Below are 27,949 nucleotides of genomic sequence, written 5' to 3'. Positions count from 1 at the left end.
ACATTCTAAAACAGGTTTTATTTATTATTATTATGTAAAATAGTTTTTGATTTATCGCGCAAAATGTAGAAAAAAATATACAATAAGTCAAAAACTGTGAAAATCTGACAATTTTTTTTGAATTCCAAGCCGAAAATATATTTAAGAATTTATTTATTAATAGGAATCGAGAGTTTATGCACTAGATAGAGTTCGTTCATTCACTGAAATTCCCAGTTCATTTACTGGCAATTTATCCTTTTGTTAAATAAAATAAGTTATAATAATTAATACCACGCATTTTATTTGATTTTTTGATATTTAAATAATTTAAGAGTGTATACCTACTGTGTACAGACACACAAAATATAAAAATTATATATAGAACGATTCTCATATACCTTATTTTAGGTCAATGTCAGGGTAGTCCTTATTCGTTCATTTACTGGATCTTTTACCCTCCTACGTCAAAATACTAAAAGTCCGCGTAAATTTCGCAGATTGAAATGTCTGCTTGATTAATTGTCAATAGAGGGTCATGACATGTCAAAATTGCTAGTTTGAAGGTGAAATCGTCTATGTCATTCGCATTGGTTTTCCTCTTAATAGTATCAAAGGTCCAAAGTTAAAATATGCTACTGCGTTCTATACCAGAGTATTTTCCGCTGTAAATTATTGGTTTTTATGGATGTACAAGAATACAAGATCCAATTGAAATACCGATGTAATGTACCGACGACGCCTCAGGTACTTACCTACTGCATTTTTAAATAAGTTTATTAATGTTAATAACGACGTATTCGGTATTGTATATTACACTAATATTATAAAGCCGAAAGTTTGTATGTGTGTGTGTGTGTGTGTATGTTACTCCTTCAGGCAAAAACTACCAGACGGATTTGGCTGAATGGAGATAGATAATATCCTGGATTAGCACATAGGCTACTTTTTATCCCGGAAAATCAAAGAGTTTCCACGGGATTTTGAAAAACCTAAATCCACGCGGGCGAAGCCGCGAGCATCGGCTAGTTAGGTATATATTATGTTTCTGTAAAATAATAATAAAAAATAATAATAATGAAATAAATACGATAAAATAAATAAGCTTTATTGTTTTATTATTGCTACTTATACCTAGGTATATACAGTGAGTTACATCTTAGCTATTTCTAAAATTAAAGCTAACAATAAACAATGGGTCGCAAACTACCTACTTACTTTACAAATACTTAGTTCGGAGGAAAAAGGAAGAGTGAAAACTAAAACCCGACTGCGATCGTCTTAGTAAACACTGAAATATTAGGTACAGTAAAATTGTTTTTCTGTCGCTTGGGATACCTTAATGTTGTGGTACATTCATATTTATGAGCTTACAATTTTCATTTTCATTCCTCTTTCATTTGCCATCCCACTCGATAGAATAGCAAAAAAAATTTTTAGAGATCTCTTTTGACGAATCATCCGTTAAGATATTAGTTTCTAGAATATTGCAAATGTACTTTGGTTGCTTAATATTCAAATTAAATTGGAACTACGATTGTATGAAGCGAGTGACGAAGAGAGCCCTGTTAAGTCAATTCATTTCGGATAAAATATAGCCTTCTATAGGTCTTTCTACACCCCTGCACAAAATCACGTTGATCCGTTGCTCTGTAGTCTGTTGAGACGTGATGGACAAGTTACCAACAATCAAATTATTATTTATTATTAATACTATAATTGGTAGTGCTAAATAAGACATAGACACATTTACCTACCTAGTGCTAAATAATAGTGTTAATTAAGATGCAGACCCATTTATGCTGCATCTATTATCATTAGTATATCGTGAAGTTATGTATATGGCTCTAATTTTATAAAAAACAGGGAAAATCAAATTTATTACTTACCAACACCACATACAAGGAGACAGCGTGACGGCGTTAGTTCTGATTTTGGCCACGAGCAAAAGATCTTCACACTGCAATCATCGAATCTGATGAAGTATCATTTATCAAAATCAGTTGAGCCGTTGCGTAGTTACGAGCAGACATAACAGACATTATCTACCTACAGATCAAACACATAACCCTTATTTTAGGCTTCGCCGCAGTCGGGTAAAAATGTAAAATAAAAGCTATACCTACCTACTAGTAGTATGCGTAATATAATAGTTACTGTATAATAATTAATAAGGCGGTAGGTACGTATTTTTTTTATTCAGAAACAAATTATCCCTCGACTGCAATCTCGTCTGGTTAAGTGTTGATGCAGTCTAAGATGGGAGCGGGCTAACTTGGAAAGGGTATGGCAGTTTTCATTAAGCCCATACCCCTTTGGTTTCTACACAGCATCACACCAGAACGCTAAATCGCTTGCAGGCGGCACGGCTTTGCTGGTAGGGTTGTAACTAGCCACGGCCGAAGCCTCACACCAGACTAGACCAGAGATTAAGAAATTATAAAATTCCAAACCCCTGCCGGGAATCGAACCCGGGACCTCCCACTAATAAAACCACAGCGCTTACCACTGCGCCAGAGAGGTCATCGTATACAAAGTGTGTCAAGTTACCGGAAGGCCCTGCACCGCCCTTGGTACTACGTCCGATGTTCATCGAAAGTGGATCGACTGCATTCTTGCGGTAGTGATGCGTGGTTATCGATGTTTTATACTATCGATAGATATCGATATTATCATTTCATCGCTTAATAAGTTCTCACACTATGTAAATCAATTTTCGTCGTATTAACATTTGGAGAATCGGAGCCGCGTCGTTCCGGCCAGTCAGAAATAAGATAACGTCCAAAAGAAACTCTCAAATTAATAAAATGTAAATGTAAGGTATCCATTAAACAAGGCAAACCTCTGAAAACTGCAAGTTTTTCGCTCTCCTGTAAAGTTGCTAATTTGACTAATACGTGGTGTTACAACGAAATGAAAAGGCTATAACCCTGTGATTCCCTTTCACCTTATCAATTTAGAAAAGAAAATTTATTCCGAGACTTGAAATTTACATCTTCTTACTGACTTAAAACTAAATGTCTCATAATAATAAACATTATTGTTTGGCTTTAAGTAGATAAAAAGTGAATTTTTATCGGCTGACACATGAAAATATTATTCTGCACAGCAACATATCCTGAATATAACATCGATGTTGAAGAATTTCTTACAATCACATCACTAACTTATTCATCTTTTTAATTTTTACGGCATTGTTTCCAAAACAGGTATGACACAGTAAGTAATTACTCCGTAATTATGTATGATTTATTAATTTTTGAACCATAACCATTCATTATCCTCAACCAGCGAATTATGAATGAAATGATTTAAGTGCTTTTTAAGTGTTTTTTAAAAAGTTGAAAGAGGAAGGTACAATTTAATATGGCATGATATGTCACTTCCTCAACCCCACACGTCGCAAGACGTATCCAACTATTTACCATGTCGATCATTTTTCCTTTCACTTGTTAGCTCATCTCTTCAGACGGTACTGGTAGAACTTAAAACAGATTTCTCATTAACTTTAAGTCGCTGCTCATGCAAAACCCGCTATGGATATTTTATTATGTATTTTGTTTGGTTTAAAAAGACGTGTGTACATGTAGAAACCCGTTCTTTAGCACGTGTGCTAGTTCAAGAGATAATATTTTTAGCTATGTGATTTCGATTTAAAAGTTAAGAAATTTTTTCAAAAAATTTAAGTTTAAAAGGTCTCTTGATGATTTTTCACCTAGCGTGATTTTCATGCGCAGCGACGTTTTGTTGGCTCATGATCTACAAAGGTAAGTAAGTCTTCAGACTCACGCAAAATAGTATGATTTATTAGCCTTTTCAAATGAGTGACCGCTAAGTCTCTTGCCGGCTCTTCCCAGTAGAATATGTTTTCCTAACTAGTGATAGAAAGCATCAATTTAATGGCAGAAAGTAACCACTAAGTTCTTTGCGAGCTACTTGAAAAGAGTAGCATCTGCTTTTCAAGAAACTGGTAGAGACTAGAATCACGTAAGCGTTCATAAAATTGGCCAATTACTCTCAACCCGTGGCCGGGCCACTACTGAGACGTATCTCCTCTCGGAATGAGAAGGATTTAGGCTATAGTGCACCATGCTGACCTATGGCCTCAATCCTAGCAAATTTTGTCTAAAAATATTTTGATTTTGACTCTTTTCTTTTTATTCATATCACATCACATGCTAATAACGGAATCGTCTTAACATTTTATCGATATCGAAATTAAGATTTATATGTCAGTCACATCACTAGCTAGCTCATCTTTTTAATTTCATACGGCATTGATCCCAAACAGGTATGACAGAGTAACAACTAAGTAATTACGAGTATGTATGATGTATTAATTTTTTTGCTACGTTATCCTTTACCGATATATATTATGATGGCGCATGACCTACATGTCTCGTGAGTCAGGGGCAGGACATAAATTATAGGGTGACAAGTTTAAATACGGATGGTTTCTTCGTTTTTTGAAATTCCGTTGTAGTAACAAACAACCCTTAGGCTCTTTCTACGCAGGTAATAAAATTGATCAAACGTTAAAATTCTAGTAAATAACTTCTAAGAATAATATTATAGACTAAGAGCCAGAGCGTACCAGACCTTCGTTATTTTATAAAAACTGAAAGTGTCTTTGCGTATTGAGGAACTGGGAGGAACGATCAGCGACTATGTAGTTTGGATCATGGTGGCTTTGGGAGATAACAGGTAATAAAGGTGTAAAAAATCTTACGGAAAATAAAGATTTTTAAAGTCTAATTTTTTCTTCGAAATAGTATTGGAAATCGCGTCATGCATAGCCAGACACTTAGTGTCATGGCAACCCCTTGCCAAACGCACTTATATTTTAAAGTTTAATGGTGTTTATCTCCCAAAGCCACCATGATCCAAACTTCGTAGACGCTGATCGTTCCTCCCAATTTTTGAGACAGTACGCAAAGAAACTTTTAGCTTTTATAAAATAACAAAGGTCTAGCACGCGCTGGATCTCTCTATTATAACAGCATTGACAGCCCTCACTTTTAATGAACTTATAGAAAATGAAAATCTATTAGAATACCTATTATTATAATTAAAGACTTACGCACGAATTGCATAATAATTATTTGTGTAGTAAATAACCATGACCGCCCTTGACCCGATGACGTGTTTTGGAAAACAAGAGAACAATAGAGACTTGTGCCCCTTAGACAAATAGTGACCTCTTGGGGAAAAACATAATTTTATTTTTGTTTGTTAGATATAGGTATTCTGTTTGTCCTTCCGCCCTTTTTGTTTCACTCCGCAAAAGCCAAAAGCAAAGTCAAGGACACCTTCCTTGACATTTGTAGGAAAAAAAACAGTTTCAGTAGGGAGGGCCCTCCAAACAAATCGTAGATTCATTGGACTTGGGAATTGACAATCTTGAAATACTTTTACTGATTTCAAGATTTTTGGAAATGGAATTTCCCTAAAAGTATAGGAAGGAAATATAAGGAAAGTTTAATTCAAACACAGAGATCCATCAATGCCTCGGTTACTTTTAGCGAGTTCCTTTGGTACCTCCTATGACTAGAAAACAAATAATGTTGGTAAAAAACGGGCCAAATTGAGAACCACCTCCTTTTTGGAAGACAGTAAAGAGGGGCTTTATTTGATAGATAAAAGGCAGATAAAGACTAATCTAACCCAATTTTTCTGATTGGTTGATTTTGAATAGGAATATTTCCCTTTCCCCTCCAATTAAGTGTTATGCTTACTTGTTCATTCTGATTTTCTGTGTTATAAGATTAGACCCTTAAGACTCAGCCGCGTTCATGTTTACCTCCAGAATGCCTGGTATTCTTAGGTCATGCATTGTAACAGCTCCAGTGTTTCCTACAAAACTCCGGTAATATGGGGTTATTCAAGCAGGCATTGATTTAGCGGTTCCTTTATAATACAAACTCTCGATTTATCACTTAAAATCACCTGATTTATTATATTTAACTAGCTGATGCCCGCAGCTTTGCCCGCGTGGATTTAGGTTTCTAAAAATTCCGTGAGAACTTTTGATTTCCCAGGACAAAAGTAGCCTATCCGTAATAGCCCGTCCCCGGGATGCAACATGTTTTTGTACCGCGTAAAAACATTTAAACGGATGATCCTTTAAAAATCCCGAGTGAGCACCAGGATTTAGGAATGCAATTCCTTACAGCATCAGGGTTGAAGAGTTGGGTCCTCGAGGTCAACGACAAAGTCTTTACTTGGTATACCTTCAATATCAATCATCAATTTATAACCGACAGTTTCTAAAACCCATCAGTTTTGGTAGTCAGGTCCCCTGCAGCATCAGGATTGAGGAGTTGGAATCCAAATTTTTTACGAAACAATGTCGCAAAGTTCCTCTATCGATTTAAAAAAAAAATTACGCAAATCGGTTCAGAAATCTCTGAGATTTCAGTGTACATAATATGTAGAAAAACACAACTCCCTTTTTGAAAGTCGGTTATTATAAAAGTCCAACATGATTCAAGTTAAATATATTCGTGAAAAATTATATATTGTAGGATTATGATTAAGAATGAAGAAATGCGTATTTCAGATTTCTAAAAATTTTATCCTCTAAAACTTTCAACATATATTTAGTAATAAAAAAAATAAAAAAAACATACTCCTTTTTTGGACAGTCTTGTTAAAAACAAGCCTTATTTTATTACCCTTCTTGCACCCAAATGTCGTATATGACAAAGTTAAAATATAACCTATATATTATATAACCATAAAAGAAAAAACCGGTCAAGTGCGAGTCAGACTCGCGCACCGAGGGTTCCTCGGTACTCGGGTAATTTTTCCGACATTTTGCACGATAAATCAAAAACTATTTTGCATAAAAATAAATTAAAATCTGTTTTAGAATATACAGGTTAAGCCCTTTCATATGATATCCCACTTGGTATAGTTATCTTACTTTGAAAATTGAAACACATTTTTTTTACATGATATAACTACAAATTCGCGCTTTTCAGATTTATTCCTTTACTTGTGCTGTAATACCTACCTACCCGCCAAATTTCATTATTCTAGGTTAACGGGAGGTACCCTATAGGTTTTCTTGACAGACACGACGGACGGACGGACGGACGGACAGACAGACAGACAGACGGACAGACAGATAGATAACGAAGTGATCCTATAAGGGTTCCTTTTTTCCTTTTAGTTACGGAACCCTAAAAACATACCTCCTTCATGCACAGTTGCTTACGGACGGGTCATTGCCAAGTCCGAAGTTCATGGATATTGTAGCGATAAATTTTTCCGTTCGTATCGATAAAACATAATGTATCGGAAACAAGGAGAGATAACGACTTTTATTTACGAGATAGCAAAAATGGGCGGATTCCTTCGAAGCTTTTCAACGTTGGACTGTAAAAAGATGGGTGTTACAAGTTTGACCGCTTAGATACAGACGGACAAAGCGCTTAAATCTATATACATAAGTATTAATATTATAAATGCGGAAGTGTGTGTCTGTCTGTCTGTGTGCTAGCTTTTCACGGCCCAAGGGTTAAACCGATATTGATGAAATTTGGTACAGAGTTAGCTTACATCCCGGGGCCGGACATAGGCTACTTTTGATCCCGGAAAATCAAAGAATTCTCACGGGATTCTCAAAAGTATGAAACTAGAGGATGACCGCGACTTTATCTGCGTGGATTTAGATTTTTATAGATCCCGTGGGAACTGTTTGATTTTCCGGGATAAAAAGTTGCCTTAAAATCCGTTGCGTAGTTTAAAAGATCTAAGCGCACAGAGATATTATGTAAACTGGATTCTTTTGTCTTCAATAATAAAAAACCGGCCAAGTGCGAGTCAGACTCGCGCACTGAGGGTTCCGTACTCGGGTATTTTTTCCAACATTTTGCACGATAAATCAAAAACTATTAAACATAATTATAAATAAAAATTCTATTTTACAATGTATACGTAAAGCCCTTTCATATGATACCCCACTTGGTATCTTACTTTCAATATTGAAACACATTTCAATTTTTTTTTAATGATTTAACCACAAATTCGCGGTTTTCAGATTTATTCCTATATTTTACCTACCTACTTACCAAATTTTATGATTCTCCACGGGAAGTACCCTATAGGTTTCTTGACAGACACGACGGACAGACGGACAGACAGACAGACAGAGAACAACAAAGTGATCCTATAAGAGTTCCGTTTTTCCTTTTGAAGTACGGATCCTAAAAAATCCTTCACCGTTAAAGCAAGTGACATTTATACTCCTAATTAAGTACATAAAACGTATATACTCGTAACTCCTAAAAGTTGCAGGTGCGTGCCCGGGACTGAACCCCCAACCCTCTGGATGGCTATTGCACTTCTGGTTTCAATAGTTTAAGTTTAATTTAAGAAAGAACTCATCATTAAAAGGGACAAAACAAAGATTTACTTACTATATTAGTATGATCCCTCAAAGATTTGTCTGGGTTTTTGATTAGCGCGTATTTGTTTGCGTACAAAGTTTGTTTAGGTTCACAAACATTTTTAGGTAAAACACACTTCCAGACAAAAATACTTTTGACCGAAAAAACCCTTAGTCTGACCGCACATTCATAAACCCAAACTTAAAAATTTCGTGTGTTCATTCATATGACTTGGACTCTATATCCATACTTAATACTATAAATGCGAAAGTGTGTCTGTCTGTCTGTCTGCTACCTTTTCACGGCCCAACAGTTTAACCAATTCTAACGTTTGATACAGGGTTTGCTTATATATCCCGGGGACGGACGTAGGCTACTTTTTATCTCTAAAAAATCAAAGAGTTCCCACGAGATCTCTAAGGACCCATTAGCTCAACCGATTTGTATGAAATTTGGTATCGAGGCAGCTTGCGTCCATGTTATTGACATAGACAACTTTTTATCCCGGAAAACCAAACAGTTTCCACGGGATCTTCAAAAACCTACATCCACGCGGACGAAGTCGCTGGCATCCTCTGGTGTTTAATATTATGACGCCTTTAGTTTAGTGACACCTACAACGCTATATTGCGGCTGCTATAGTCCGATACCGCCCTTCTATGCAGCTGAAGAGTTAATAGCATAAAGTGCTTTCTTTCTTCTCCGTTTGTTGTGCGTAAAAAGGTGATATTGTGACCATAAAGAGAATAACCGGTTGAGTTTTTTGGAGGCCTCTTCTCAGACTAGGACACGTTTGGAACCCTCCTAGCTTTAGTTCTAAGTTTATGTAATTAATTATCACCACTATATCTTACAAATCTAACAATTCTGACCATCAAAATGAGTACAATATTACCTACTAGCCGATGCCCGCGACTTCGCCCGCGTGGATTTAGATTTTACGAAATCCCGTGGGAACTCTTTGATTTTCCGGGATAAAAAGTAGCCTATGTGCTAATCCAGAATATTTATTATCTTTCACATTCCTCAGCCAAATCCGTCCAGTAGTTTTTGCGTGAAGGAGTAACAAACATACACACACATGCACACAAACTTTCGTCTTTGTAACAAACTTTCGCTTTTATAATATTAGTGTGATTAGTGTGATAGTGATTTTGAAAAAATGCTTTGGCTTTTGACTTTAGTAGCCAATTTGCGACCAGTCTAACGGGTTCAAGGTTTACGTTTTAATATAAAATTCGCACCTTAACGGTTGCAATTAAAATCTTTTGACGACATTTTAGTTTTATTTGCTTAAACTTTTCGATAGGTGGTGTTAATGGTTTTAGTACGTATTTCGTAAGCACCTACTTACCTAGTGAACTACTCAGTGAAGTTCGCTGACTTCGTCTCTACTGTTCACTGAAGTAGGTATGTTAGGTTAGGTTAGGTTAGGCGTCATTGGAAAACTTTCCCCGGGCTTGAATAGAATAGAAAATAGAAATATTTTTAACTAGCTGATGCCCGCGTCTCCGTTCGCATGGATATAGGTTTTTTGAAAACCCCGTGAGTACTCATTGATTTTCCGGGATGTAAGTAGCATGTGTTAATCCAGCAGGGTATCATCTATCTCCTTTCCAAATTTCAGCCAAATCCGTTTTACCGTATGTTAGTACTATATAAAAAACTAAGTATATAAAAAACTAGAAAATTGGAAAATGAACAACTTCATGTCACGCTTTACAAATGTCTTTAGTTTGTGTAAAAAAATGTTTTCTTTGGCAAAAATAGGCTTACCTAATTTTAAGCGTCGATTTGCAATTTTTACTTTACCGTTTTTAACCGACTTCTAAAAAGAAGGAGGTTCTCAATTCGTCGGAATCTTTTTTTTTTTGACCAAAAAAATCTTGAATCTCAAGCAAGATTCGACATTCATCTGGCCTGACTTTGCAATTAGGCATTGTAAGGTCTATATCTCCTGAGGATGCTCCGGTGTCGGGGCGAAACGCGCGTCGAGTGGTGTTGGGATTTGTGTGGTGCTGCGTGGTGGTGGTGCGTGTGGCTTGCTTGGTGGCGGCTTTTCCTGCATGTTTATCAGTGGGAGGGCGGGCAGTGCATGTCGCATGCTGCATGTTGCACCATACAGATTTCTTTGATTTGGCGGATTATAGCAAATTAAGCTTTTGGTTCCTTGTATTCGCCTGGCCTGTCTCGTGGTGAGATGCAGTTAGAGGGAAAGGGTGACACGCACAAATAACGTTGTTTCTGTCATCTGTGGAAACAGCACTATAATTCTAAGTTCACTCGCTAACGAGTTATCGCTTCTATGAAGCGGGCTCTTAAAAACCACAGAATGTACCCAGACGGGTTGCAGGTTCGAATCCTGCCGTGGCGTAAGTAAATAACTATGTAAATGGTTTTCGTAAGCGAAGAATAAGCTATCTTCACAATCGGATAACGCTTATTATAGCCACTAATTAAACAGTTACGTGTAAGAGAGCTGCGTTATGTAAGAGTTTCATCATTTTTAGACCATCTCGATGTGTGTCACCCCGTTCTGCTTTATGAGTTACCAGTTTTTTTTTATTATGTTTGATCGCAGTTAGGGTCATTTATCTTGAAATTACTCGACTAAGGTTCAGTTACATTACGTACGGTTATAGTTACGTTACCGTTAAATTTTAACCATCAATAAAAAGTAAAGTGAGCAATTAAAACTTGTGCTACGTAAGTTAGTATTCATACCTCCATGATTAAGGTCATTAAAGGTAGTCTCGGCTCTAGCCCATGTAGCGCCCGAGTGCAACCAATACCCTGCCGCCGTCTAAAAGTAAACTAAACTATGAACACTTTCGATCAAGCCACCTTTCAAACAAAAACAACTAAATCAAAATCGGTTCATTAGTTTAGGAGCTACGATGCCACAGACAGATACACACGTCAAACTTATAACACCCCTCTTTTTGGGTCGAGGCCGGGGTTAAAAAGTAAAATTTTCTTTATTGTACACCAAAACATAAAGAAATATTGTACAATAGGCGGCCTTATCGCTAAAATAGCGATCTCTTCCAGCCAACCTTAGAGTAGAGGATATTGTATTGCAATAAAAATGTCTAGTAGGCGCGCGATAAACATGGAACAGTAACATTTTAGAACATTTTAGCCTAAATTTTTACCAGTGGTCGGAAATTCGGCAAGTGATGATGCGGCTTGCCTAGAAGAGGCCTATTCACTCTTGAATTGAAGGTATCTACTATCTGCTTATATTAAAAAGTATAGGGGAACCTGATTCCAGAAGGACGTTCCAACTAGCGGTGCGAATTAGGATCAAATTAAGTACTTGGCACAAACGTGCCCGTGAAATTTCGATTACGATTGTAGACCTTGATTTCCGTTCCATCGAGCTATGAGAGTGAGGGAATAGAGTGCACATCTGTTTGCGTACACACTTGTGCACTATAATATTTCCAGTTGGCTAATGGAAATTGAACACCAGACCCAGACCGATTGATTGACAGGAGGACATTATATTTTATCCCTTTGAAATGAAATGAAATGTGAGTTGTTAAGTTCAAAATAATATTATAGCTAAGTTTATGCGACCTTCATATTCTACTTAATAAGCATGCAAATATTGAATACTCTTCAGGAATAATCTGTACAAATAATCCTGATGATATTTAAATAGGTAAGTGAATTAGTTTCCCAGGTAACAAGTTATAGCTGGTAAACAAAGATGACAAACGGACAGAATGTTAGTCAGCTGTGCGCTGGCGGTCGACCAAGTGACCAAATCACGCGGAAGGACGCGTAACAATGCAAACTGTGGTTTACTGACACCGCTGCAACTGTAGAGCCGAACCCTATAACGGAATTCTTGACGGTTGTCTTTTGCTAGCGGTTTCGCTTGGTGCACTTCGACCGCCTGCTGGACCAGATCCTTTTTTCCACGCACATGCAAACTGTGAAATCAACTCCCATTGGCGGTGTTCCCACTAGATGGGGACAACATGGGGTTATTCAAGGGGCGGACCAACAAATTCCTGAAAGGCCGGCAACGAGTAAGCTAGGAAATCACACTCATCACACTCATATTATAAAGGTGAAAGTTTGTGTTTGTGTGTGTGTGTATGTTTGTTACTCCTTCACGCAAAAACTACTTAATTGATTTGGCTGAAATTTGGAATGGAGATAGATAATATCCTGGATTAGCACATAGGCTACTTTTATCCTCAAATAAAATCAAATCAAAAAAATAAAATCAAAGAGTTCCCACGGGATTTCGAAACACCTAAATCCACGCGCGTGAAGTCGCGGGCATCGACTAGTAATATTTAAAGGTTCAATTCCACGCACGCACCTCTAACTTTTAGGATTTATGAACATCGTCAGGAAACCTGCATGCTTGCAGGCAAGTGCTAGCATAAATATAAAAAAAAATGGGCACAGCACCGAAGTTCACAGTGAGAGTGGTGCCAGCGAGAGCAATCGTGTGTGTAACCTTGGGTGTAATGGCAAACAATGGCTTGTTATCAAACGGCGAATTCACTTTTGTTGTTCTTTGTTATGGTACATTACTTGCTTACATCTACATAACATATTCACGACACATTTCATTTCATGAACTTATTTATTTGCTTTCATGTTCATTTATTATACATATTTTGATGGTGGGTGCGTAAATTCAAATTCAAATTCAAATTCAAATTATTTTTATTCAATTAGACTTTTACAAGTGCTTTTGAATCGTCAAAATAATCTACCACTGGTTCGGAATGCTGTTCCTACCGAGAAGAACCAGCAAGAAACTCGGCGGTTGCTCTTTTCAAATGTACAATTTACAATAATATGCCATACTGTATACAAGCAATTGCAGCGCCGTGTATTGCTGGAGCGCATCAAATCCAAGCTTTTTTGTCATTTACATAATCTTCGATTGTATAATAAGCTTTTTTCAGGAGCATACTTTTAATAGATTTTTTAAACTTGTGTAAAGGCAAGTCTAAAATTGATTGTGGAATTTTATTATAAAATATTACACTCATTCCCACAAACGATTTTCCAACTTTCCTGAGGCGGAGCGTAGGATATGCGAGCCTATCACGGTTTCTAGTTTGCCGGTCGTGGAAATCACCGATTTTTTTGTAACTATGAATGTTTTGTCGTACAAAAATTATATTAGCGTAAATATATTGAGAAGCTACTGTAAGAATACCTATTTTCTTAAATTTCTCTCGTAGGGAATCGCGCGGTTTTAAATTATTATAGATTGCGCGTATTGCCCTTTTTTGTAATACGAAAATTTTTCCAATATCTGCCGCTTTACCCCATAGTAAGATTCCGTAAGACATAATACTGTGAAAATAGGCAAAATATACAATTTTTGCAGTTTCCACATCAGTTATCTGTCGAATCTTTCTAACAGCGTAAGCAGCAGAGCTGAGTTTACCAGCAAGTGTTGATATATGGGCGTTCCATTGAAGTTTTGCATCTAAAGTTATCCCCAGGAACACGGTAGTTTCTTCTACTTTCAACATATCATTATTTACCATTAAATTAAAATCATTTGCCGTCTTAGTATTGGGCAATGCGAATTCGACACACTTAGTTTTCTTTGCATTTAAAAGCAAATTATTAACAGTAAACCAATGAGTAACCTGCGATATGGTTCTATTTACATCGTCAAAATTATTATAATTTCTATCGACTTTAAAAATCAATGACGTATCATCAGCAAATAGTACAATATCGCAAGTATTTTGGACGAAATATGGTAAATCGTTTATATATACCAAAAACATGAAGGGACCTAAGATAGAGCCTTGTGGAACACCCATTAGTGAGGCTGATCCGGATGACTTCACATCATTTACACATACAGTTTGTATACGATCACTGAGGTAGGACGCAATGAGACTAAGCGCAGAGTCTTTGATTCCATAGTGGTTCAATTTAGCCAAGAGAGTCTCATAAAGCTTCATATACATGAGACCCTGTCAGAGCATTGCAAATAAAATTTGTTTTAGGAATCCACATAAGAATCCTTTGATTAAAATAAATCCATACTAATCCAGCAACCATGTACCCAATTACTTAATGGTTAAGACGTCCGCCTTCTATTTGGGAGGGGTTCGATCCCGGGCACGCACCTACAACTTTTCGGAGTTATGTGTGTTTAAGCAATTAAGTATCACTTGCTTTAACGGTGTAGGACAACATCATGGGGAATCCTAAATGCCTCAGAATTTTCCATATGTTCTCAAAGGTAGGATATTCTTTATCCCAAAACCATAGAATTCCAAATTCAAAAACCAAAAACCTACACCAACGAAATCGCAGAAATCATCTAAAATAAAATAAAAATGTTATTTATAAGTTACCTAATAACAATAGTTATAGCGTAAGATGTTTTAATCGCAATACCTAACAATCGTATTACAACTACAGGAAATAGACGAGGGATAATAATAATCATTTCTTAACACCCGTGTAATCCATTGTCCTGGCATGACCTCAGCTGATTGATAAGTATTAGACTTTATTAATTAGATAAAAAAGAAAACATAGAACTTCCTCATGGAAGATTTTCGAGACATCTCATTAGTTGTGTGACGAGTGACAACCTTACGCTCACCTCTGATTGGTCGACATTCTGACTTGTGTTCTGACTATTGGCTGAAATTCATTGTTGCAGAAATCACACTAATATTATAAACTAGCTGATGCCCGCGACTTCGTTCGCGTGGATGTAGTTTTTTAAAAATCCCGTGGGAACTCTTTGATTTTCCGGGATAAAAAGTAGCCTATGTGCTAATCCAGAGTATAATCTATCTCAATTTTAAACTTCAGCCCAATCCATCCAGTAGTTTTAGCGTGAAGGAGTAACAAACATACCGCCGCCCATGAACATTTACAGCACCAGAGGAACCACCAATGCGTTGCCGGCCTTTCAGGAATTTGTTGGTCCAACCCTTGAGTAACCCCATGTTGAAATCTAATTGGAACACCGCCGATGGGAGTTGATTCCACAGTTTGTATGTGCGTGGAAAAAAGGATCCCACCAAAAACATTTCATGTAAAAAGTTAGCCAAGACTCACAAGTTCATAATGTTTTCACTGTTAAAAAGTTATGAGATCTCTAGTAGAGCCAAGCCCCTAGCTGATCTTAGATTTGTGCTGGCCATGGGACCTATCCCAAGTCCAAAGTAATATAGCTCTTAAATGTTCTTGACTATAACACATTTATAACAATAAATAACAAATCACTCTACTTACAAGCTCTGATTCTACAAACCCTATATCTTGGTTAAAAATGTACGGTTTGGCCGTTTAATAACTTTTAACGTTTAATATGTTATGTCATGTAATAGTTTTACGAACATTAAACGGCCAAGCCGTACTTTTTTTACCAAGATATAGGGTTTGTAGAATCAGAGCTTGTAAGTAGAGTGATTTGTTATTTATTGTTATAAATGTGTTATAGTCAAGAACATTTAAGAGCTATATTACTTTGGACTTGGGATAGGTCCCATGGCCAGCACAAATCTAAGATCAGCTAGGGGCTTGGCTCTACTAGAGATCTCATAACTTTTTAACAGTGAAAACATTATGAACTTGTGAGTCTTGGCTAACTTTTTACATGAAATGTTTTTGGTGGGATTTCATTTCTTTTTGGCAGGTGCCCTAAATTTTTTTTGGATCTATTTCTTGTAGGTACATCATTTTCATGGCCCACTCTCTATCGTTACCTCTTTTTTTAAAAGCTTTTATTCAACTTGCAATGTACTCGTATGTAAGTATATTTGTTCGGGTGGAATCTTGCAACTCAATTTTGAAGCAGATATACCAAATTTCAGTCTTTTAGGACTTCAGGAAACGCAGATACTTGGTACGTTTGATAAATCTGCCACGGACATCTTATCATGTAAACTTTAGTATTCAAGCAACAGATTTTACAGATATGCATCTCATATACGAGGGGATGAAGGGGGACCCGATTTCTTAATTTATCTGTTGTTCATAATTCTTGAAATTTGTACTTAATGCCAAATTTCAGTCTTCTAGGACTTCGGGAAGTACCCTAGAATTACAGACGAGAAGTTTTGACTGTCAATAAATCTGAAACTATAAAAGTTAAACAATTGATACTCAATGCGTTTAATCAATTTGCCAAGGACATCTTATCCTGAAAATATCAGCATTCTAGCGACAGAATTTACAGATTTGCTTTACTCATAAGAGGCGTAGAGGGGGGAAAATTCCAATTTCTCAATTTTTCTGTAGTTTGTATGCAATTTCTAGTCTACACACCAAATTTCAGCCTTCTAGGACTTCGGGAATTACCCTAGAATTACAGACTAGAAGTTTTGACTGTCAATAAATCTGAAACTATAAAAGCTAGACAATTGATACTCAATGCGTTTAATCAATCTGCCAAAGACATCTTCTCCTGAAAATATCAGCATTCTAGCGACAGAATTTACAGATTTGCTTTACTCATAAGAGGCGTAGAGGGGGGGCATTGCCAATTTCTTAATTTTCCTGTAGTTTGTATGCAATTTCTAGTCTACACACCAAATTTCAGCCTTCTAGGACTTCGGGAAGTACCCTAGAATTACAGACTAGAAGTTTTGACTGTCAATAAATCTGAAACTATAAAAGCTAGACAATTGATACTCAATGCGTTTAATCAATTTGCCAAGGACATCTTATCCTGAAAATATCAGCATTCTACTGACAGAATTTACAGATTTGCTTTTCCCATAAGAGTCGTAGAGGGGGGGCATTGCCAATTTCTTAATTTTCCTGTAGTTTGTATGCAATTTCTAGTCTACATACCAAATTTCAGCCTTCTAGGACTTCGGGAAGTACCCTAGAATTACAGACTAGAAGTTTTGACTGTCAATAAATCTGAAACTATAAAAGCTAGACAATTGATACTCAATGAGTTTAATCAATTTGTCAAGGACATCTTATCCTGAAAATATCAGCATTCTAGCGACAGAATTTACAGATTTGCTTTACTCATAAGAGTCGTAGTGGGGGGGCATTGCCAATTTCTTAATTTTCCTGTAGTTTGTATGCAATTTCTAGTCTACATACCAACTTTCAGCCTTCTAAGACTTCGGGAAGTACCCTAGAATTACAGACTAGAAGTTTTGACTGTCAATAAATCTGAAACTATAAAAGCTAGACAATTGATACTCAATGAGTTTAATCAATTTGCCAAGGACATCTTATCCTTAAAATATCAGCATTCTAGCGACAGAATTTACAGATTTGCTTTACTCATAAGAGTCGTAGAGGGGGGGCATTGCCAATTTCTTAATTTTCCTGTAGTTTGTATGCAATTTCTAGTCTACATACCAAATTTCAGCCTTCTAGGACTTCGGGAAGTACCCTAGAATTACAGACTAGAAGTTTTGACTGTCAATAAATCTGAAACTATAAAAGCTAGACAATTGATACTCAATGAGTTTAATCAATTTGCCAAGGACATCTTATCCTGAAAATATCAGAATTCTAGCGACAGAATTTACAGATTTGCTTTACTCATAAGAGGCGTAGAGGGGGGGCATTGCCAATTTCTTAATTTTCCTGTAGTTTGTATGCAATTTCTAGTCTACATACCAAATTTCAGCCTTCTAGGACTTCTGGAAGTACCCTAGAATTACAGACTATGAATTGTGATGATCATCAGTGAGGGACGAAAACGGCGTATTTTAGGTATCAATAAATCTATAACCATAAAAGCTAGATATTTGATACTTAGTATATTTGGTAAATTTGCTGAGGACACCTTATACTGAAAATTTCAGCTTTCTAGCGTCATCCAGACCGAAGTTATGACGGGTCGAAAATACGGCGAAACACTTCGAGAAAAAGGTACTACGTAGCGCCCCGGCCGCCGTTTGGCTCGTCTTGGCGGGGGCACTGCCGTGCCCCCTGATCTGGCACAACGGGCGGTCGAAGTGCACCAGGCAGTCAGGTAGTGCGGGTGAAATTGTTTGCGGTGGCGTGCGGTGCGGTTGTAGAAAAAAGAGGGTGGAAATAGGTCAAACAACTACCAAGAGTATACACTCTCCATGTGCATGCCTTTTCAGAATAATAAGAAAAAGATCGTTGTTGTTTACAAACTAGGCAATTTCTAAAAAAACATCATATACCTATGAACCTAAATGAACAGGTATAAATCACGTTTTGCTAAACTATCACGTAAATAATGATTTGACGGTTTAGTTTTAGTTGACATACAATTAGAAAAAAAGAGTACGACCTCTCCTGCAAAAAGGAGAAGCTATACATAGCGTCCTCTTTGCCAAAGTACCAGCCCTGTAGGTCTTATTTATATTTGGAGATGCGCTTAAAGTGTGCGTAGATTTTGGATGTGCAGTTCTACGTGCAACGGATTTTTCGTTTTAAATATTAACTTTAAATAACTCCGACTGTCTCATTTTTAATTGGTGATTTAAAATCTATTACCACTTTTTAGGTTCGCGTAATAGGTCAACACACCTGGTTGGGAAAAGAGATTCTATTGAGAATCAACGGCAGCACAAATGTTTCTCTAATATTTTTTTTATTCAAATAAAATTGCCTAGTTTCCCAAAACAAACAAATGTAGTCGGTAGTAAATATTAGCCATGTTTATCTGGACAAATATTCCACTTTCCTCTCCAACTAAGCGTAAACTTGTGCTAGGTATATGTACGATAATCTTGCAACAGGTGGGGTTTAAACCGCCTACAATTCGGATTTCAGTTCAGCTCATTTAACCTTTGAGCTAAAGAAAGGTTTTTTAAGCTTGAGGCTAAAAAGCAAATACCCTTTCTCACTAGTCATTATATCCTCTGTAACGTAGTTGCCTGGCAGAGATCGCTTGAAAGTAATGAGTTGTCATTGTGTAATGTTTTACTTTTTTGTTTTTACGATGGTGTAGAATAAAGCCAATTTCAACTCAATTTCAGTAAGCATCATGCCTTCTCCCACACGTTTTACTCTATGAATGTGGGTAAGCTATGTGATTTTCCATCTAAGCCAGGTTTCTAAACCGCAAGAGTCTTATAATCGTTCGCGACACGCCATTTTATTTATAATATTATTACAGTAGGTAAACCTACTAATAGGCTTACGTCGCCGCAACTAATACTTTTCATAATAATTAAAATCTATTTTTTTACACGTTTTCAATACAAAGGAGAGCCTAGAAGTAGATTAGATGGCGATTAGAGTCATTAGACATAGATTTTTCCTTGTTTTTTATTAAATAACTTTTTTGCCGAACGCTTTTTATATTTTTCTCTCATTCTATTTTAAAAATCTATAATCCATTTTTTGCCATTTGGCTACGGAACCCTGAAAACCCGGTCAAGTGCGAGTCAGACTCGCGCACCGAGGATTCCGTACTCGGGGATTTTTTCAAACATTTTGCACGATAAGTCAAAAACTGTTGTGTAAAAATTTTCAAAAGAAAAATAAAACCGACTTCAAAAACCACAAACACTAAAAAGTACAAAATAATTTTTGTTTAGCTACACGTGTAATGTACCTAGGTATGAAGTCGAGCGAGCATATTAAAACAAAATTAGAAATCCAAGAGTGAAGCTCGCCCGACTTCATACCTAGGTACATTACACGTGTAGCTAAACAAAAATTATTTTGTACTTTTTAGTGTTTGTGGTTTTTGAAGTCGGTTTTATTTTTCTTTTGAAAATTTTTTATTTCACACTTTTTAGTGGCCCCACTGTACTATAATATGCTATGCCCAGTTAAAACCCTACTGTTTACTAAGCTATTACACTGATCGCGAGCAATTTGCTCTTATCCATTGAGGAGTTCTGTTCTCCATCTCCGAAGATATTCATCAGATCTTCACCAAATATATATGGGACCACCTGCACAGTATACCCTTTCAAACAAAAAAAAATTTTCCAAATCGGTCCAGGGGTCTTTGAGTAATCGGGGAACATACGAATTGAGAACCTCCTCCTTTTTTGGAAGTCGGTTAATAAAAATAAATAAAAATCTGTTTTATAACATGTAAAGCTCTTTCATATGATGCCCCACTTGCCGTAGTTATCGTACTTTGAAATTGAAAATTTGAAATTGAAATTTGAAATTGTAAGTTCATGAACACATTTTAATATTTTTTTTGTGATGTAATCACAAATTCACGGTTTCCGGATTTTCCCTTATGTGTGCTCTAAGACTTACCTTCCTGCCAAATTTCATGATTCTAGGTCAACGGGAAGTACTCTATAGGTTTCTTGACAGACACGACGGACAGACGGACAGACAGCAAAGTGATCCTATAAGGGGCCCTTTTTTCTTTTGAGGTACGGAAACCTAAAAACCAAGAGGATTGTGCTAGAAGATGGTACCTAAATACAAGAAAAAAAAATTGAACAAGTGAGATCCAGGCATACCTATTATAGCGATAGGTTCATGATGCTGAAAGTAATGCCTATCTAAGAGTTCTTCCGTTGGTATCCAGATTCTAGAGTCTAGAATTAAACGAACAGAAAAAACTTGTACTTAGGTACATTATTCAATTAATCCAATATTCATACAACCAAGTCGTAAAAATTATATGAAAAAACTTGCACCTACATTATTCATTTTCAATTATATTCATAACCGTAACAATAATTGTTGACACAGAAGACGCAAAAAATATTGAATTTACTTTTAATGGGTGTAGTTTCCATACATAATAATATCACTGTGCCTACGAGTATAATAATGTCACATACTTAGTTATTTAATTTACAAGTGTAAATTAAAAATTTATAACACCTCCGACAAGTGAAGGTTTCAGTAACTAGAAAAGAGCTGATAACTTTCAAACGGCTGAACCGATTTTCTTGGATTATAGCTAAGAACATTCTCGATCAAGCCACCTTTCAAACAAAAAAAGCTAAATTCAAAAAAAAAGCTAGGTTCATTAGTTCAGAAGCTACGATGCCACAGACAGATACACAGATACACAGGCACACAAATACACAGATACACACGTCAAACTTATAACACCCCTTTTTTTGGGTCGGGGGTTAAAAACACGTATATAGATATCTTCCGTTTATCAATTTACGTACTGTAGGAGAGTCGGAGTATAGTTTAATGGGTTACGAAGCTGAAGAAGCACTGGGTAGGGTACATTATAGTTCGAAAAACCGGCCAAGTGCGAGTCAGACTCGCGCTCCGAGGGTTCCGTACTAGGGTATTTTTTCCGACATTTTGCAACTCTTTGATTTTCCGGGATAAAAAGTAGCCATAAGATCAATATATATGCTATCTCTCTACCAAACAGATAATGCCCGCTACCTTGTCCACGTAGATTTAGGTTCTCTAAAAATCCCGTGGGAACTTTGATTTTCAGTGATTTCTGTACCAACGTCAAAATAGGTTGGACGGATAAGTAATCCAACGGGTTCCATAAAAATCCAAACCCAGGCGGCATAAGCCGCGGGTATTGTCTAGGTAGTCTATGTAGGTATATGCTAAGTAGTCATACCAGTAACCAGTAAGCAATAAAAATTAAAACAATGCGTGACCGGTCATGCTAAAGATGCAGTTACATTGTACACCTCGGTCAGATGTCACGGTAAAGTGCCAGGTACGTGGAATAAGTGCTGTGTTATCTGTGGAGCGTCACACGGTCATGAACACGGATGTAAAATGACTTAATGAAGCCGGAAAATGCATCTAAAAGCAAATAAAACGTGCAACGGAAGCAAGACCAATGCAGCTCCGAAAAGATTTTCTTTATATTTCAGGGTGTAAAAACCCGCGACCAATTTTACTAGAGAAATAGCAATTGCACGAATTTTTGTTAATGGAAACCTAATGTAGGTAATGTTACCGCTTAAAGTACGAAAAATTGTGTCGTTTCTCAGAGGTTTTTCGGTGAAATAAATAATTATCTTCACAGTTCATAACTAACCCATATAAGATAAGATTAGATCGATATTATTATAGTTCAGAACGAAATATTTAAAACCAGCCCAACCACGTCCTGTATATCCTACCCCTAGAGTTGTTTTTTAAAGTGCGTAGCCAGAGCCTTGCTAGGATGTCCTGAATGATGCGACCCTACGAATAATACGATACCCTAATAATACGATACGATAATACGATACGATACGAGCTAAGGTTTGGAACGCCCTCCCGGCGTCCACGTTTCCTGCCACGTACAATCTAAGTACCTTTAATGCAAGAGAAAATAGGCATCTTCTAAGTGAGCCTGCTCCAACTTAGACATAATTGCCTTACTTAAGGCATCATTAAAGCCTATCTTGCAATTAAAAATATCTAATCATGCATCATTACGCGCTTTCATTAACTCAATATATTATTAACCTGGCGATCATTTTCCTTTGCGCTTCGTGTCTATTTTCCGTGTTTCCTTGGACAAAAAAGCTTGCGGATTTAAAAATGATTAAATCTAATCAATCTACGTGTAATCGTTGGTAATAAATCTGACATTAATGGCCTAAGAAAAACTTTGAATCCAGCTTTATTGCCGTGTGGAGTCGTTAACTTGATAATCTCGATGCAACTGCAGTTTGTTATTAGAGTAATTGAAGTAAGTAAATTGTTGTCGGTAATTGTTTCTTTATTAACTTTATTGCACAACAAGACCACCAGAACTTTAAGCTAAATGTAGATCAGATCAGAGGCCCTACATATTGTAATTTTTTAGGGTTTCGTGCCCAAAGGGTAAAAACGGAGCCCTTTCATTTTGCTGTCTGTCCTTCCGTCTGTCTGTCCGTCCGCGTGTCACAGGTCTCTAAGCTCCAAGACAAAATGAGTTGCAAACCTGAAATTTTGGTATTTATTTGGTGTAGGACGTTGACCCAAAACCAAACGTTGAATTAGAAATTAAATTAAATTATTTTTTATATCATAACAGCGATTTATATATTGCACGTTTCATACATGATATCTTGGCGCCTTCCAAGCGGTTGCATTTGCGAATAAGGTAAAATTTCAATTTCACTATATAAATTCTAAGTTGTATTAATATAAATTAATTACTTATATGTTTGTCTGTTTGTTGCAGGTCGCCTGGCAGTGATCACATTCAGCATATGCACAGTGGTACTCGGTGTCATCCTGTCTTTCGTGCCTTGGTTGGATTATATTATTTTTAAGGTAATAATATCATATCGAACATATTTATAAACTATGTTGTATATTTTAAAGTACCTAAATGAAAGTGTAAGGTGATTCCTACGGTTTACCAGGCTATATGGGTGTATGGTCTTCCTGAGAGGAATGAATTTAACTGCTTGCATTGTTAGAACAACAGTCCACAACAAATAGGGATCAACAAATAAATGGTCAAGGCTTCTACTTTACTGGTAGGCGACAAATATTCCTACATTTCACGCTAGGTAGCCTATGAATCGACTATTTTTCTTTTATTTCACCTCACCCATAGCCTAATATTTGACATATTTTTGGTTCGGGATTAAACCGAGAGTTCCCTCACTCTAGTTCACTCAGATTAAAACTGTCATGCAACTTATCCTATGTACTAGATATTTATCGTAGCTTCGTAATTATCACCACTACATCATTGTTTGTCAATCAGAAAGTGTACAATAGTACTCAATTTGATTAAATGACTTTGACTTTGACTTTATTTTAACAAACTCCTTATTTCCAGGAACTGAAGCTCTGGAATGGGTCCCTGAGCTACAGCTACTGGCAGCGACCGGGCGTCATCAGACTGACCAAAGTTTACATCTTCAACGTTACCAATCCGCAGGGGTTCCTGGAGAACGGGGAGAAACCAAAGCTGAACGAAGTCGGACCTTTCGTCTATAGGTAAAGTCCTTACCTAACAAATCTCCTGTCATATTCCTTGGCTACATTACTCTACCGTTACACCCTTAAGAGGGGTCTCTCGGTCACTCGCTTCATACAAACGTAGTTCTAATTTCATTTGAATATTAAGCAACCAAAGTCCATGAAATTTTGCTGACATATTCTAGAAACTAATATCTATGTCTGTGGTTTTCCAGATTTCTGTTAAAATATTCGGTTTCAAAGTTACGCGGTCTTAAAAATTTACATACAAATCTTTGTATGTAATTTTAAAACTACATATTTTTAGAAAAATCTAAAACACCACAGACACAGATATTAGTTTCTAGAATATGTCTGCAAAATTTCCATGGACTTTGGTTGCTTAATATTCAAATGAAATTGGAACTACGATTGTATGAAGCGAGTGACGGAGAGAGCCCTGTTAAACAGGAAACACTAATAAAATTATAATATAGATTTTCTTGACATACACGAAAAACAGACGGACAGACAGGCAACAGTTTTCCTATAAAGGTTCCTTTTTTCCTTTGGAAGAACGGAATTCTAAAAAATTCTAAATAAAATTTGATTTTATACTTTGACGAATGATTTTATACGTCTTTGTTACTTGCCAAAGCCACCATGATCCAAACTTCATAATCGCTGGTCGTTCCTTCCTGTGTTGGGGACAGTACGCAGAGAAACTTTCAGCTTTTATGAAATAAAGAAGGTGCTTTCTCTACCTAGGTAAACAGTTATTTCTCCAATACCTAGCTAGATAGTTGCGAAACTGAAGTGGCAATGGGCGGGGCACAAAGCTACTTAGCCTACAGTTGGAATTTGAACTTTTGACCTTTTCAAGTAGAACAGATAAGTTTTTATTCATTAAACTTTTACAAAGTACTTTCGAATCGTCAGCGGATCTACTACTTAACTGGTTTGAAGTGCATTTACTATATCTACCGTGCAGAACTAGCAAGAAACTGGGCGGTTGCTCTTTATGAAAATTCATATTCATTCGTATTTCTTTTGGATTTCGTTCAGCTGCCTATTGATCGACTGACATGATTTTCACCACTGCCACTTCAGCTTGCTTACACTTTGGGTTCGGGTAACTTTGTTCCCAGTTGTTTTCTAGTTGTTTTTAAATAAAAATAGCAGGCGGGTCACCTGATGCTAAGTGATCACCGCCGCTCATGAACATTGCCCATGAACAGAGGAATCGCCAATGCGTTGCCGGCCGTTCTAGAATATGTTGGTCCACCTCTTGAATAACCCCATGTTGAAAACACCCAAACACCGCAGTTGAGTTGATTCCACAGTTTGCATGTACGTGAATAAAAGTTACGGATTTTCCTCAGAGAGGAAGTATTTTCCTTGCAATTTTGAATTAGTGAGTAAGACCATGGCCATGTTTTCACGCGTAGTTACGCAGTCTAAATTGTAGACAGGTACTTAATTACACAAAAACATGAAATTTGGAACCTTTGGTATTATACCATTATAATAATTGTTTTGCTTTTGTCTTGGTCGCGGTAGGTGATCTCCATCAGACATATCCTCTGGCCTCTAAGGTCTGATATTACTATGGAGTCATCAAGTAAATTATAATGGGTGTCAATTTTTAGGATTCCGTACCCGAAGGGTACCAACGCGACGGGGCCCTATTATTAAGCCTCCGCTGTCCGTCCGTCTGTCTGTGAACGGATATCTCATTAACTGTAACAGACTATTCTAATCACAAAATTGTGTTTTTAGTTGTTTTTTGACTATAATATAACTAATATAATAAATGCGATAGTGTCTGTCTGCTAGCTTTTCACAGCCCAACAGTTTAAACGATTTTGACCAAATTTGGTACAGAGTTAGCTTACATCCCAGGGACGTACATAGGCTACTTTTTATCCCGGAAAAGCAAAGAGTTCCCACGGGATTTTTAAAAAACCTAATCCCACACGGACGAAGTCGCGGGCATCATCTAGTTTCTTTATTAACCCCCGACCCAAAAAGAGGGGTGTTATAAGTTTGACGTGTGTATCTGTGTATCTGTCTGTGGCATCGTAGCTCCTAAACGAATGGACCGATTTTAATTTAGTTTTTTTTTTTGTTTGAAAGGTGGCTTAATCGATCTTAGCCATAATCAAAGAAAATCGGTTTAGCCGTTTGAAAGTTATCAGCTCTTTTCTAGTTTTCTTATAGAGGTTTTTGTGTCGGGGGTTTTTTAAATTTTAAGTTATAAGAATTAAAAGTAAAGAAAGATATTCCAATTTAGTTTCAACATATAGAAGTGCACAAAATTGAACGTGAATTAAAAAAATACCTACTCAAAAATTTAAAAAGGAAAGCTCGTACGATCCGCCTTTCTGTTTCTCCGCTGTCGTGACGTGACAACAGGCACTATAGCAATAATTAGCGTAATCACAAAATAGGTACCTACCATTTATTTGCACGAGAAAGTCGAGATATCGAGAATTGAGTTACTGTCGACACCAATTTTGTTTATGATTTACCTACTTTTTCCACAAACCACGTATTCTCACACCGCATCGCTTAGTTAGCACTATGCTAAGCATCTATCAATGACTTACTAATGGCATAAATAGTTTTATTGAGTACACCTACACAGCATTATTTTCTAAGTTTTAATTCTCACTCGGGCTTCTGGTAGTTTCTTAAAGAGATAGCTGTTGTTCAATATACCTACAAAATGTTTATATTATGCTTTAAGTTTTAGTAGGTGCAAAATAAATAAAATTATTTAACTTTAACTTTCTTATATTAAAAGGGCTACTTATCAGAAGAAAGCTCGCCAAAGAAATAACTTTGTGCACCTCTTTTTCTTTGTACCTACTTACTTATATGTTTTAAATGTTAAGTAATATAATTAATATACTCGTAAGTATAATATAATAATAGAATAGAGTAGAGTAGAGTAGGGTAGAGTAGGGAAGAATAAGGTAGGGTAGGGTGGGTAGGGTAGAGAATAGAATAGAATATATTTTTGTTCAAGTAAACTTTTACAAGTGCTAAATGGTTTGAAATGCCGTACCGAGAAAAACCAGCCAGAAACTCGTTATACTTACAAACTACCTAAAAAAATCCAATGCGCTTTAAATGCGCTATCCTATCTGTCTGCTGTCATCTACATCGTAACAATTATATTGTGACCTCCCACTTTTAACTAACGCGATCCTTTTACGTATGATTGCGAAGAAATCGTCTACACGGTTCTCCGCAATACACCTACCAGACGCGCTAAAGTACCGAGGCAGTCCCAATTACTCTGAATAAATGTTTGGGTAGGTATAGTCTTATAAGCATACCCTAAGCAAGGTGAAGAAGACTGATATTTTGCTGTTGTTTCCAGAGAAGACATGGAGAAGGTGAACATCAAATTCCACGACAACGACACGGTGTCGTACCAACACAACAAGATCCTGCGCTTCGTGCCCGAGCTGTCAGTGGACAAGACACAGAAGCTCGTCGTGCCCAACATACCGCTATTGGTTAGTACTTACCTACTTCATCATCATCACCCATGACTGGCCCACTATGGGAGCACGGGCCAAAGTCTACCAACTGGCCCAGTGTGGATTGGCAGACTGCACACACCTTTGAAAACATCATGGTGAACTCTCAGGCATGCCTCCTCACGATGTTTTCGTTCACCGGCAAATAGTTACAAGTGCGTGTCCGAGATCAAATTTGGCTTACATTGGTTAGTACTTAGTATAGGTAGATTATACCTATGTTACTAACTCTAAATAACAATTAGCACTTAATTA

General features: G+C 36.8%; 2 protein-coding genes across 2 annotated transcripts in view; one reads left to right on the top strand and one right to left on the bottom strand.

The window, feature by feature from the left end:
• The window catches only part of LOC123871244 (uncharacterized protein C1orf198 homolog), a 504,106-nt gene that overhangs the window by 191,737 nt on the left and 284,420 nt on the right, over positions 1-27,949 (bottom strand). The gene's annotated exons all lie outside the window — the stretch shown is intronic.
• The window catches only part of LOC123871233 (scavenger receptor class B member 1-like), a 102,455-nt gene that overhangs the window by 62,925 nt on the left and 11,581 nt on the right, over positions 1-27,949 (top strand). The window contains exons 3-5 of the mRNA XM_045914915.1: positions 23,413-23,504; positions 24,022-24,182; positions 27,532-27,670. Of these exons, the coding sequence (XP_045770871.1) occupies positions 23,413-23,504; positions 24,022-24,182; positions 27,532-27,670 (392 nt within the window). The remainder of the gene's footprint in view (positions 1-23,412; positions 23,505-24,021; positions 24,183-27,531; positions 27,671-27,949) is intronic.

Source organism: Maniola jurtina, chromosome 13, assembly GCF_905333055.1.
Source record: "Maniola jurtina chromosome 13, ilManJurt1.1, whole genome shotgun sequence".
Lineage (NCBI taxonomy): Eukaryota > Metazoa > Arthropoda > Insecta > Lepidoptera > Nymphalidae > Maniola > Maniola jurtina.
The sequence above is the reverse complement of the archived record's forward strand: the minus strand, read 5'-3'. Positions and strand labels throughout refer to the sequence as shown.